This window comes from Anas acuta, chromosome 12 (genome assembly GCF_963932015.1).
Source record: "Anas acuta chromosome 12, bAnaAcu1.1, whole genome shotgun sequence".
NCBI classification, from domain to species: Eukaryota; Metazoa; Chordata; class Aves; order Anseriformes; family Anatidae; genus Anas; species Anas acuta.
In genome coordinates, this window is record NC_088990.1 from 16,649,918 (window position 1) to 16,663,593 (window position 13,676).

General features: G+C 37.0%; 1 protein-coding gene across 7 annotated transcripts in view; it reads right to left on the reverse strand.

Moving 5' to 3' along the window:
• Positions 1-5,189: 5,189 nt before the first annotated feature.
• Positions 5,190-13,676, reverse strand: part of TJP1 (tight junction protein 1) — a 161,171-nt gene continuing 152,684 nt past the window's right edge. For 4 of the 7 annotated variants that reach the window (XM_068695336.1, XM_068695332.1, XM_068695337.1 and 1 more), the window contains 4 exons: positions 12,852-13,293; positions 11,154-11,371; positions 9,977-10,120; positions 5,190-6,744 (listed from right to left, as the gene is read on the reverse strand). In XM_068695336.1, the coding sequence (XP_068551437.1) occupies positions 6,650-6,744; positions 9,977-10,120; positions 11,154-11,371; positions 12,852-13,293 (899 nt within the window). In that variant the 3' untranslated portion in view covers positions 5,190-6,649. The remainder of the gene's footprint in view (positions 6,745-9,976; positions 10,121-11,153; positions 11,372-12,851; positions 13,294-13,676) is intronic. The other 3 variants (XM_068695339.1, XM_068695335.1, XM_068695333.1) reach the window with 2 other exon arrangements.

Below are 13,676 nucleotides of genomic sequence, written 5' to 3' on the forward strand. Positions count from 1 at the left end.
CAGAGTACCACTTATGGATGTAGGACTGGGGAGACCAGACTAGAGAGCAACTAAGCTTCCTTATTTTGAGGAGACTGACATACATGTAGCTGGGTAGATATTACTACAACGTGTCTCCGAATTACCTTTCCGAGACACCCATAACCAAGAAAATTAAAGTATTTTTTGAAACTGAAAGCTGCATATAAAAATTCTGAAAAGACACATAAGCCCACTCAGCACTCCTGTGTTCTCATCAACCATCTGAAGCACTATAACAACTTCAATGTGTTGCTTGGGGAAATTTCAAACAAGTAGTGCTAACACTGGCAGAATCAGTGGGACTGCCAGCTCTGTTCATGGAAAGGGCTGCATCTCTTCCTTCTGGCACAGGCTGTGACTGTTCTCCAGTCAGGGGCAGCAGGTTATCAAGTAGGTAGCTAATTTCATGGGCTTAAATACCATCTAGTAAGAAATACCACATAGTAAGGTTTGCATCTACAGACATCTTGCCCTTCCACAGCTGTTAGGCAAGACAAGTTAGACACAGCGCAAACCTAAATTTTAATCTCCTGGTGAGTAACGTGACTTCCCTGATGTACTTCTTATCCAACATGCTACTTCAGAATTCAAATAGGTAAATCACTTTATTGCCAACTGGGTTAAATCTACCTTACCTTTTTATTCTCTAATGTGAAGAACTTGGAATATTTGTCAGTAAGGGCAGAAGTAAATGTAATTAGGAGGGAAATCACTGCATCCAGATTCACTGTTACATGGTCTGTATCAGTCCTCTATCAAGCTCTGTACTATAAATGCTCCTTCTAGCAGAAAAGTTCCTTGATCTCTTCTTTCTGCAAAGAACTATTTCCAATGCCAGGTTTCCACTCTGGCAAGACTACCTCATCAAAATGATTCAAGTTTGGTAAGCCTTCTAAATGCACGTAGACTTAGTTTTAAGTGCGTGCTAGAAGTTTGATTAATTAACACCATTGGTAATCCCAAGCCAAGATATAACACCACCCAGTAAGTTGAATGCCAGATCTCATTTTTGTTAAATTCCAGAGCCTGCTTCTCTTTTAGATCTTTCCCCCCAAAACCCTAAGCCCCTAAGTTTAAAAAAAAAAAAAAAAGGGGGGGGGGGAAGGGTAGAAGAAAGACAACTTCTCTGGGAAGGAACAGCTTACTTTTAAATAAAATTTAGAAAGATGTAAGAGAACCAATACAGTTTAAACCTGCAGTCACATCTTCACAGATTTTTATCTGTATGTAACATTTTCACTTACCATACCTACTGTGCTGAGCAACTTTTGTTCAGAAATGGCCACATGTCACAGCATGCTGCGGGACTACATCAGCTGAATATTTAATCAGGTTTTCTCTTCAAATATTTTTTAAAAAACAAACATTTAACATGCACCCAGTCCCTAAAAGAGATAGCACCTGTAACGACTGACAGATTACAGTTTATTTCCTTAGGAATCCACTTGGTCAGTTGTCTAGTAGTTCTGTAATTTCTATTATTGTCAGTAGAAAAGTCCCTTAAAACATGGCACTTAGTGGTATTAGGATAACAATTAGAGCCTTGCACATTTTTAGTTAGAAGTATTTGCTGTAGCACATACATTATATACAACAGAGTTATATGGCGTTTAACCATATTGGAGAGAAGTTATTTTCAGGATTTATGCAAGTCTATCCAAGTAAATTGAGTAAAGCTAGAGCAATGCCCCTGGTTTGCATATCTGCCCAACATCCCCCTTCCCGGCCTTTCCTTACCATGGGACCTTAAGCCTGCTATCACATCCTTATGTTAGCTTCCAAGTAGCAACAATGCTTAACAAATTTTTGACACTGAAAAAAGCAACAGACTCCTGAATACAGAGAACTGCTGTAGCATTCATGGTTTGCATGAACTGTGAAACCTGAGGCTCTCCCCACTATGAATTTATTTCACTTGTCCATTTCACATTTGCTCCCTTCCAGGAGAGCTGAAGTTGGAGGGATGTCAGCTACAGGAACTGGCACTTCCCCTTCCCACCCAGAGATGTGCTTGGAACAGACATTCAGACTTCAGGTCAGAAGTGTGGGGGAAGCACAGGAAGCAGCACAAGCTGCTGCGAACAGCACAGCATATGACACTCCCAGTTAGAGTGGTATCAAACATTGGCATTTATAACAAAAAATCAGTTAAACTACTGGAGGTTTTGAAGTATTACTGCCTTCCAAGTCCTTTGCAGACAGTAAGCCACAAAGCAAAAAGAAAAAAAACAACAGGTCGTACACACATACACAAACCACAAGCAAAGCACCTATTTCCTCACACCTTTTACCACTTCCAGAAGGTGCACAGCATGGATCGCCCGGTGAGGTCCAATTATAGTACACAAACCCTAAATTTTTTTTGATAGACTCTTGTCAGCCATCAGCAACAGGGCCAGCTACCTGCCATGCCCCTCAGGGCTGAGGGAACAGCGTGAGGTTTTGCCCTGGTGTTCACCCTGCTACTCTCATCTTGCCACTGCCGGAGATGAGGACCAACAGGCAGTTCCTGCGGCACAGTAAGCTTCAGAAGGAAACTTTAAAAACCATGGCCACAGGGTTAATTACAGCAATTTCCAAACTAACTGACCAAGTTACCTTTGTTTTTAACCAAGTTACCTTTACATTTATTTATTCATTGGTCACTCTAAGCATAAGCTGTACTTTCTGCCCTCTTCCCCAAGTTAACGCAGCCTCATTCTCGCCCTGGAGCAGCATGCAAACGTGTAGCAGTTTTCCTCCTCACTTTTAGTTTCCTTTATCACTTCCTCAGTAACAAAATATGACAATTGTGCTTGTAGATACTCAGATTCTGTTTTGGACCTCTTCTCTGCATTTTACACAGGAAGAACAGTTACTTAGTCACTGATGGACAGCTGTATGTGCTAAAACCCTGTTTCACAGGGATTTGAAATGATCTGCAAGTGTTTCAAACTTAAATTAACTAGAACAGCACCATTGCTTTCCACAAACCAAACATATTTTTATCTTCATCAAAGCTGAGTTTCAAGACAGATTCTGTGATAGGATTCTTCAGTGTCACTGGAACACGAACCGTTTGCCATAGAGTGAAGCAGTCTGCAGCATTCAAACTAATAGAAAAGTTTAGGAAAAATATTTGCGTGTATGTGCTCAGCTTCATATGCTTTCAGTAATACTACACATATTTGTTCTCCAATACTTGCTGCTCACAGGGTCATAATGAACCATTCACTTGAATATGATGAAAAAATCATTTTTACACATTCACCTGACCTTGCCAAAGGATTGTGCTAGTTACCAGAAAACCTTGTACTTACCATAACACCAGCTCTCATTGGGACTTCTAAAATAGTCATAGAAGTATCTAAAGACTTAGATACTAAGAAAGCATTTCTTTTGGATGTGCTTAACATCTTTTATTCTCCAAACCTGCATGGCTTTGCATTCTGTCATCTGGTCCAGGTTACACTACAGCAGAGAATCTCCAGCCAGACCCTAGCCCTTGCTGATATGCTTCATCTAATCCATGGTGGCAGGAAAAGAAAAAGGACAATTACAACTGTTTATGTGTAGACAAATTCTCATTATTACTTTCCCATATATACACACACACTTTTTATTTTTTAAATCAAGAACCTAAGCCAGAGATAAGAACAGTGGCACCGTATCCATAGAGCACCTGTGTTGTGCTCACTCCTTCACTGATGACATGATTTCAGATTGACAGTATTTAAAGCTTCTATACAATCCTCAGGGCTGAACCTTCTTGGTACATAGCTGAGCCATGTAGAAAGAGTCAGGAGACAGTTAAGTTCATGTTAAATAGTATATAAAGAACAATAAATTGTAAATGTCCCACATGAACTTACTCCTGCACAGCCTAGCCTATGTAAAGAATGTCATCTCTTGCAAGATTTGAAAAAAAATCAGTATATTAAAACAAAGTGCTTTAGGAAATGGATTTATAATGGCCATGCTTTAACCTCAAAGTATTAGCTTTTAAAGTCAAGGAAAATGTGTATGTGGTTTACATTAGCCACTTACATAAACGTTCCTACTCATCTATCAGTAAGTGGCAAAGACAATGACTATTCAATTGAGAAGATGCTTACCAGTAGAGAATTGCCATGTTTTAGAACAGCAAACTTACTCTATTTACAAAAGGACAGCAAAGCCTGTCACCATTTTTTCCCTTCATTTCGGTAGACAGACATGGATCTACACTTTCAAGAGAACAGAAAGATTATCTCAATAATTACAGTAAAAGCTACTCAGGATGGTTATACCTCAGAGCATGCTAGACTCATGATGTTGAAGAACCAAGTTCCACCGTTGTTAACAGTCCATACAGCATAACTTCAGTGTTCCTAACATCCTCTGGATGACTCCTTTTGTAGTGTTTCACATACTTTTTTTTATTAAACTCTGAACTAGAAAAAAACACTGGAAGTTTAGCATCAGAATTTCCTCCAAGATCCTTTGCGTGCCATTTTGGAAACTTTCTTTCTGTGGTTTCAATAAATGATACCCCTACATATTATCATTAAGACAAATGAAATATGCTATCCTAACATGGACAGGTTCTGTGCAATTCAAGTTTTTTCTCTATTCTGAAGAGTTAAGATAGAAGCTGTCAGTAGTAGTAGCAGCAGTGAATGCCTCTTCTTGGATAAGTCATGCCTGAGACACAAAACTCACTACCTGGTCAATAGAAGTACAGAACAAACAGTTTTGCACTGTTTCTCAGCATTATTCGAAATCACATTGAGAATTTACTTGGTCTTATAGAACAGGATTAGCTTACTACATTGTCACTGAGTGCTTCAAATAGGACTCATCATGGGATTCTGTAGGAGTATCTCTAATATTTTACAGCTAGACCGTGTAAATGGACATACTGGAACACTACCAAACCATTTGGAAGAATGGGTGTAGTAACTAAACGAGCACCAACACAGTGACTCCAGGGACCAATCCACCACTCCTCCTCATGTCGAGTATTCCCAGTGGATCCACACTGGCAAACACAATCCAGATCCGCTCTGGAGTTCATCATTTCAGGAGCCCTTCTGTAGAGTACAACAACTACACATATGAACATATGGCAGAATCCAGCTAGCCACTTATGCTGGAAATGAAAACTCATTTTGTTGTGTTCACATAAATGCATTTCAGAAACAAAAAGGTACTAGAATCTCCTTTATTATTTTAAAAACAGTTTTATTCTGTATATTTAGAAATGTGTAATTTTAATAACTGCAGAGAAAAAAATCAGCCACACCTGAATAGCTAATAACTCATTAACAGAATGCAGTGGTATATTATCTAAACAGTAGTAGTGCCAATGTGCCGTAATAAATTGTCTATTAGTAAAAAAATACATTTCAGGGCACATAGTACAGCATCCTTACGACAAATTACAGTAGGGATACTTTTCAAGAATTTAATCAAAGTAGAGAATTCCGACTTATATTCTTTAAATGCAGCACTTAAAAAGGTAACAACTTTGTGCATTTTTAAAAAATGTCCTTGTTTGTATATTGTAGAAATGCTGCTTTATTGCTGCAGATGTCAAAGTTCAAGGCTCAAAAGGTATGAGAATACAAAGATATCCTTAAGAAACTTTGTTTGTTTTTATATATATTTATATATATAAAAAGGTAAAGCTTATAAAAGTTAATTTACAAACCAAGAACAAAAGTGGTATGCACGCATTATATACAAGCCGTCTATAACATCTATAAATTTTTCAAATGCATAGCAGAAAACATACCATCATTTTCTTCTGGCTCTCTTCTGACTGATGAACAAACAGTACTCATTCTCTAAACCAAATTCACAATTTTTTTTGTTCCTCTCTTTCCCCAGTCTCTCATGATATATTATCTAGGTAAGCACAAAAGCCATACAAACTAAATACAGAGAACTATGAGAGCTAAGACTATTAAAAACATGAGGGTAAGGCATCCCTGCTGGTTAATAGGTTTGTAATAATGTGGTTAATTTACAGATCCACAGAGGCAACTGAACCATAGTCACCCACATGCTTTTCCCCCTCCCCCGTTCTTATGACAACGTTTCCGCATACAATAGGTAGATGTGTTTGTATTGGCCTCTCAGAGAGAAACATCTAAACTGTGCTACCAAAGTTGACTGCCATTTCGTTGGACACGTACATGGAAAGTCATTTAAAAACTAGAGACCAAAATGTAGTCTTGTGGATTACAAAACACACAGTACTAAAACTGCAGGCCAAATTCTGTGGTTTTGCGAGTGGAGTACGAACCAAATTCAGTTCCTCTGCATATAATCCCATTGGTACTTTCAGTTTTTAAACTATGAAATACTAGTAGTGTCCTTTAGAACAAAAGCAAAAAGAATAAACAAAATAACAACCAACAAACCAAAGCATACAGAACCTGCAAGAACCCTACCTTGTTCCCACTGTACACTCCCTGCTTGTGGCATGTATTGTGACCATGGTTCAAAGAGTGTACTTGCTAAACCATTGTTAGTTAAAGCAAGATGCTTAAATACTAAGATCCATTATCACTTATAGAACAGTTAATACTTGATAGAGTGGTTCAGTTTATATGTAAGGTCCATCTCAGTTTCACATTATTTACTCAGTCAGCTAACTTAATATTTAGAAGTGGTCAATTAGGACTGAGACACAGTTTGCTCCAACAAGATAGTTTGGATCCCCAGGAAGAGACTTGTTCTGCCAGGTTTTGGGGTCACCTGTGGGAGGAAAACACAATGCTGGTGTTTAGTATCTGCTGTCAAACAGTGCACATCTTGAAACAACCAAGCTTTTGGATAGGAGTTCTGAATCAACATGTCTTTTTTTTTCCCCTTCAACTTACAGCTGGTACATGACTATTGTATTTTAAACTCATTTGCATACAATACAGGATAGATCAGATGTATTTGACATTTCCTGAGCATCAGTCACAGCATCTGCTTAGAACAAGACATTTTACTCTGCAGCACCACCATAGAGCTCTCCCTTTCAGAAGCATTAACAGTTAACCAAACACGCACTGATTCTCTCCTGAATGGCCAAGCAAAATTGAATAATTTTAAAAGCTACCATGATCAGGATGCATTTGAAGTTCCTTGGAATAATTTTGATTACAAATGAGTTGAAGTAGAAGTTACGTTGTAACTAAGTACTGACACACTGGTAGTTTTATTTTCTAGTAGGAAAGTTATTGAAGACAGAATAGAAATTATTTTGCAGCTACAGCCAGTATAGCAGTTTAAAAGCCTGAAATACTGACGTTCTAAAAAACATTCTAGATTGCTGATATATACTTTTACAACAGAACTTCTCCACTCATGGTCAAAGGTGCTGTGTAATATTCTTTTGCAAGTGCAAGTCATCAGCTAGCTGCAATCTCACCAGACAAAGGTTACATTCCTAGCTGCATACTTAACTGTCTCCTTCAACTGGAGATTTTTTTTTTTCCCTTTAACCACCTAAAGCTGCAACTAAATGCAACTCCTACAGAAAAAGTATCATTGTGCCACTATGGTAGAATAAAGAAAAATGCACTCAAGTTCTCTGTTAAGCCTTCTAGATAAATGGCATTCAACAGCTTGGTCAAAGACCTCTCTAGAAAAACGTGCAACAAGTTGGAGAACCCAGCCACATAGACTGTATACACCACAGACCTCTGCATTAAATGAGACTGATGTAAATTCCACATAACTTTCTTGAACTCATGAAAACAACATGAAGTACACAATGCACTGAGTGATGGCAACATCTGATGTACAGACAAAAAGTACAAGTGGCCTGCGTAGTCAGAATACAAACAGGTTTACTGCAGCCAGCCAAAACTGCTTATTTCAGTTAAGAAGCTTATTAATGCTGGAGGATTTTTCATTTTATAGATGCAGGAAGTTCCACTCAGTCTCAAAACTCACAAGATGCATTACATTAGTAGAAAGGTAGAACAGGACTGTAGGAGTACTCTTTTCCAGCCTTTCCTCTGAAATATATAGTGAGAATGAGACTGTAGTCACTGCAACCTCTAGCTGCTGACAATGTTTTTCCCATAATTACATAGAACTGCTTCGAAAAAGTTACCCTTCAGTATTTTGTTCTAATACATTATAGTTGGTGTGACCATAAAGGCTTTCTATTTTAATTCCAGAATCATTCAAGCGTTTGAAGGGGTTTAACTGTAAAACATCAGTATATGAGGCTTCAGTGTAGCAGAAAGGATGTTAGTAAGTGCAAATGAATGTCATTTTTAGGACAGAACATGGATACATTCAGAAAAGATGAGGCAGAACAGACGACTGAAGAGAGGAAAAACCCCCAGAGTTCTATAAACTGTTGCTATAAAGCCACCTGAAAAATCAGAGTCCCATAAGCAACTACTTAAAAAGAGAGAAAACAATTATTTATTTAAGACACAGTATGGTCTACTTACATATCATAAGACAGAATTGCCTAATTTTAAAGTTTGTCTCAAAAGAGCAATGTTATGATATACATCCCATTTCCGATTAACAGAATGTGGTGTTATATTTACAATACAGAAATTGTTTGCATTTAAATATACACGCTCTTGCTCTCACACTCAGATGTGCACACACACACACACCCCACCCCACTTTAGAAAGGGAGAAAAATGTCTCAGTAACTTCAGTTATTGTTTAGATCATTTGAGTCCTCTCCCTTCACTTCAAGTAAGTTCATGAACAGGTGCTATTAGTTACAAAAGTCTTGTCATTTTTGTACATCAGTGTCATATCTTTAGGGACCCTAACATTTATGCATCTGTGTATTAACGCAGCCGTGTACACATTGTTAAATAGATGCATGCAACACATGCATATATTATCTTATAAAAACTAAAAATTATTGCCATTAATACCTCTAGGTTACTGAATCCCTGTCAAGGAGATTGATGCTTTAATCTTTCAAAGCATCAGTGCTTTGGTGTTGACAGTGATAGATACATTAGTGACAGAAGATATGCATACATGGTGGCTTAAATGCTGTATACAGAAGTACATTGTTCAGTCGTTACTTAGATCATATGTACATAGTAATGGTTCATGTCCTCCACCGTAAGTTTTGAAGGTAGCTGAATAAAACCTTAAGACTTTTTTCCCCCACGCAAATGTGCAAACTTTTTTGGTTTAATTTTGTTTTTAAAGTCTTTGTAACCTCATAGCCATTTCATGAAATTGCTTGAAATTTGCCCGGAATTCGAGCACAGGCTTGTAATTGACAATTTCAGCCAATGCATTTTCTCTCTGTTCCCAGAAAGCCACAGTGAGGTAAAATGAACAGGTAAATAAAATTGCAACCTAGTTGCAACTTTTACTATCCACCAGAAACTTCTGGATAAAAGGCGGTAGAGGAAAAATAGGCAGAAGCAAGCAAGAAAAGTCTTGTGTAAAATCCAGCTACATTAGAATGAATTGTAAATGCTTTTACTGAAACACTACAGTTTTCTTAAATGACCCAATTGTTAGCATCAACTTGCACACATGGAAACAGTTAACAAGCATTAAGTCATGATTTATGAGCATGCAGATTAAGATTTGCCAGAGACCTATATGGTTAATTAAGCAACAGACAAACACCAGTTATGTTACAAAGGCCAATCAGAGGTACATAATCATTTCCTCTCAATTTTAGTGCGATATCATTTCAAGTGTATTCAGCTGTAGCAGTCCTCAAGAAAGAAGACAGAATAGAAAAATACGATTATATTTAGGAGACTAAAGATATTACTCTGTTTTTCTGCTGTCAAACATGGTTTTAGCAATGGATTTGCACCATGAGTAAATGTAAGAAAGACATCTGTAATGAAAGTGAAATGGGAGAGTTTGACACAAATACAATGATCAAGTCCTTTATATTATACAGCATCACCTGTAGCCAAATTAACTTAAATTATACGATAGCACCCAAAAGCCCCAAAAGGACAGAGGGAGGACAGCATACCCGACGAGGAGTCGGAGGATTTTAGAGCAAAAGACCAACCATCAGGGGTCATAGACGCACAGTGTGGCAGGCGCAGCTCCACTGGCTTCAGGAATTTTAGTCCATGAGGCCCACACATTACCAAGGGGCTAAGAAGTGTTTCACCTACAGTTAAGAGAAAAAAAACTGCTTACCATTCTTCTCAAAATAAGTTCAGACTACTATGTAATTACATTGTAGAGCTACTCAATTTTACAGAGAAATACCATCATTTTGACCTGTCAGTAAAGAACAACACTTCCCAAAGTTGTTCCTTGTTGTCCCTTTCAGGGCACTGAAGTGACTTTTCCATGATACATATGACAACCTCAAGATGTACATCAGAAGAAACAAATCCTTAAATCTGTAAGCAGCCTTGTTCTAGCTGCTTGTTTTGTAATGGCTCATGATGTTCTTCCTACTCGTATGGATTTATGGCACACTGAGCTGAAAGAAGCCTCCTGCAGCTGAAAAACTTATGACCCCTTATCCTAAGAGTCAAAAGGTAGAACATCAAAACGTGTAGGCCTATTTTTAGTTTAAAATTCCAAACAAAATGTAACATATTCCTCAGCCAAATAATCTTATGTTTGAATTATAAAGTAACTGCATATTTATTGCAAATAGTACTTCATTTGTACATTTATGAAGTTAAACCCTTTACTACTTTACTCAAATTAATAAATTAATCTGGCAGGGCAGAATTTCATACATATTTAAATATAGGTGTGAACAAAAGACTACAGGAAAATTAATCACTCAAATGACATACTACTCAACTTCCACTATTAAGGCAATCAGGAATATACTTTGATTTATATGAAAAATCAAGATTATTATTTTTTTAAACATGAAGCTGTTTTTTCTTTATACAAATTTTAAAAAATATTTTGAACTGCTGAAAATTTCCGGGTATTGAAATAAACTAAATATTCTCCAAGTTACAGTTTAGGGCCTCTATCTTGCTTCCAACTTCCAATATCAAACAGAATATTTTTTTTCCTTCTAATTCCTGTTTCTGAGGTGTATATTCTGTACCTACAGGTAGAAATACATGAAATGCCTTCGAGTATATGAACATATTCTCATATTCTATTTTGCTGTTGTCACAAAATAATTAATATTAAGTAACAGAACAACTTGCACTGACAGTTCTTACCTTTCTCTTTGTCCAAAGGTGGAAGGATACTGTTGTCTCTGCAGACTTTGAAATATATTTCTTGCTCTATTCCCTCTGGAATGGCTCCTTGTGGTATAATAATACTAACTCCAGTCTCTATGGAGCTCAATACACCACCATTGCTGTTAAATACACCTCTTGCTGTGGCTACAACAGTGTGTCCATCTTCTTCCTCCTCATCCTCTAGTGCTGAAGGGCTGAATTATAAAACAGAGATGAAGCCTAGCAGTTTTATCAGTATTTCTTCCTGCAAGTCAGTGGCACACTTCCCTCTGACTAATTTTATATCCTAGTAGTAGTATGCTAGTATTGATTTCAGGAGAGTAACTGTGTCCCATACTCAATTGTGTACAATGCCTAAGATCCAAGTAGTTCAACTTCTGCCAAGAGAAGGACATTTTCACAAAAAGAAAACAAAAAATGAAGTATAGACCACTGGAAGTGTCCAGAAAGTAGTTAGAGCAAAACTTTGGACCACTTGAATCTTACGTTTGCAAACGCTCACCTCTGGGATTACACTGAAACAGCTTGTCCCCTGCTACAGACTTCAGCTTAGTAAAAACAAAGGTATTATACATCCAAAGATCTTTTTCCTCCCCAAATTCTATTATGACTTTAACATAACAAGTAATAACGCTTATTCAAGCCCCATTGAGCCTTCTTTCAGCTTTAAGGAAGTAGAAACTTAACAGCTGCAAGACATACTTGGAAAACAAAGCCCTTAAAAGTACACAGATTTTTCCAGGTTGTCAGGATATAACTAGAGATACAGAATATTATCTTATCCAATAGCTAGTCTGAACAGATTTCAGCCTGCAAAAGTATTCTCATCAAGGAAGACAGTATTTCTGCAGTATGCAACTGCACAGCATTAAAAACATTCCTCAAGTGTTTATGAGCAAATACGATTTGTTCTTCTACTGCATTTCTGAGTTACTTAAACAGCATATAAGATGAAGTGTGATTTATTCATTATTATTTAGAAATCAGGATAATAAAACTTTGGAAAAGATTATTAATCTAAGAACTCAGCAAGAGTTTGCAGTTACAGTACTATAATTTACTATTGACATAACTCTTATAGCTCAAATGTGTTAGGAAAATGCAAGGTGCTTTTAAAACAGTTAATATTTGGTCTTAACGTATAGAGAACCATGATGAAACTGCTGAACTGATTGTTTCTTTTTATAATTACTTTTGAAATATCTTTTATACAAGTGTACCAAGAACTTTTTCTCTAAGCACACTGAGAAAATACAAGTTGGTGCAACAGCTATCCTTAAGAATTAACTGTCTTCTAGAAACAAATTAGAAAGACAAGTCATTATTATCTACCAGAGGATTTATAATTATATTATGGGAATTGGGAAAGAAATCATATCATTTTTTAGTGATAGGATGCAAAGTGACACAAACATTGGACATATGTTAAATATCTTTGCAAATGTTCTTCGATTACACGATTTTAGAATCATAGTTTCAATCTTCCACCTATCTTGGTTTATGGACTCACATCAACAGAAGTTGGAAGCATTGGAAAGCACAAGAAAAAATAAGCTGTATGGTTTCATATTAACAAATATTAATTAATTAATGAATATTAACAAATATTCATTATACAACTTAACATATTAAGTTGTATAGACATACTAGTGGAAACAAAATCAAGAAGCTTACCTTACAGGAATGGCTTTAGGCACAGCATTAACATTATTTGGTTGATATTTAGGCTTGTCGACCTGTACAGTGAAGGTATCCATTCCACTGTCAAATTCAGGAGGCTGCGATGAGCTGTGTGCTTTCAAAACTGGTTGAGGAGAATTTGGAGACTTGGATGGCAACTCTGGTTTATGTTGAGCTTCATTTGGCAAGAGATTATGGTTGAACTTAGGACTTTCAAACTTACGCTCAAAGGGCCTTGCAGCACTAGTGTAAGGTTTTGTTGTAAAGCGGTTGTAAGAAGGAGTGACTGTTTTCTGAATCTGCTCAGTTCCATTAACAGGGCCTTTATCAGGGAAGCTTTTCTGAGGATAGAAAGTGGACTGCACAGTGTCCTCTCTAGAGGATCTGAAAATGGCTGGCTTATTCTGAGGTGGAGGAGGGTCAGAGACAGAGTTAACTGCAATAAAAATAAAAACACCAGAACTTGTCAAAAATGATCAAGAATTTCTCGTCACATACACTAGACCTAGGGAGACCATTTATTCTATTCCTGATCTATTATATAAAATACGTCTGTGTAGGTTCAGTTCTTAGATCATCTATCCCATTTCATACATTCCAGCAAATCATCTTACATTGCACTAAGGAGATACATGGTAGATAAAATGGGATAATATTTAATAAAACAGTTAGACCCATTTATACTATGAAAAAATAGAAAACCAATATTAAAAAACTATTGTGCACTCACACGGAACTGCAAAATTCAACTGGACTGGGCATTCCTCTTAAGGAAGCAAAAAGGAAACATTCATGACTAAAGAATTCTCATCCAAAAGC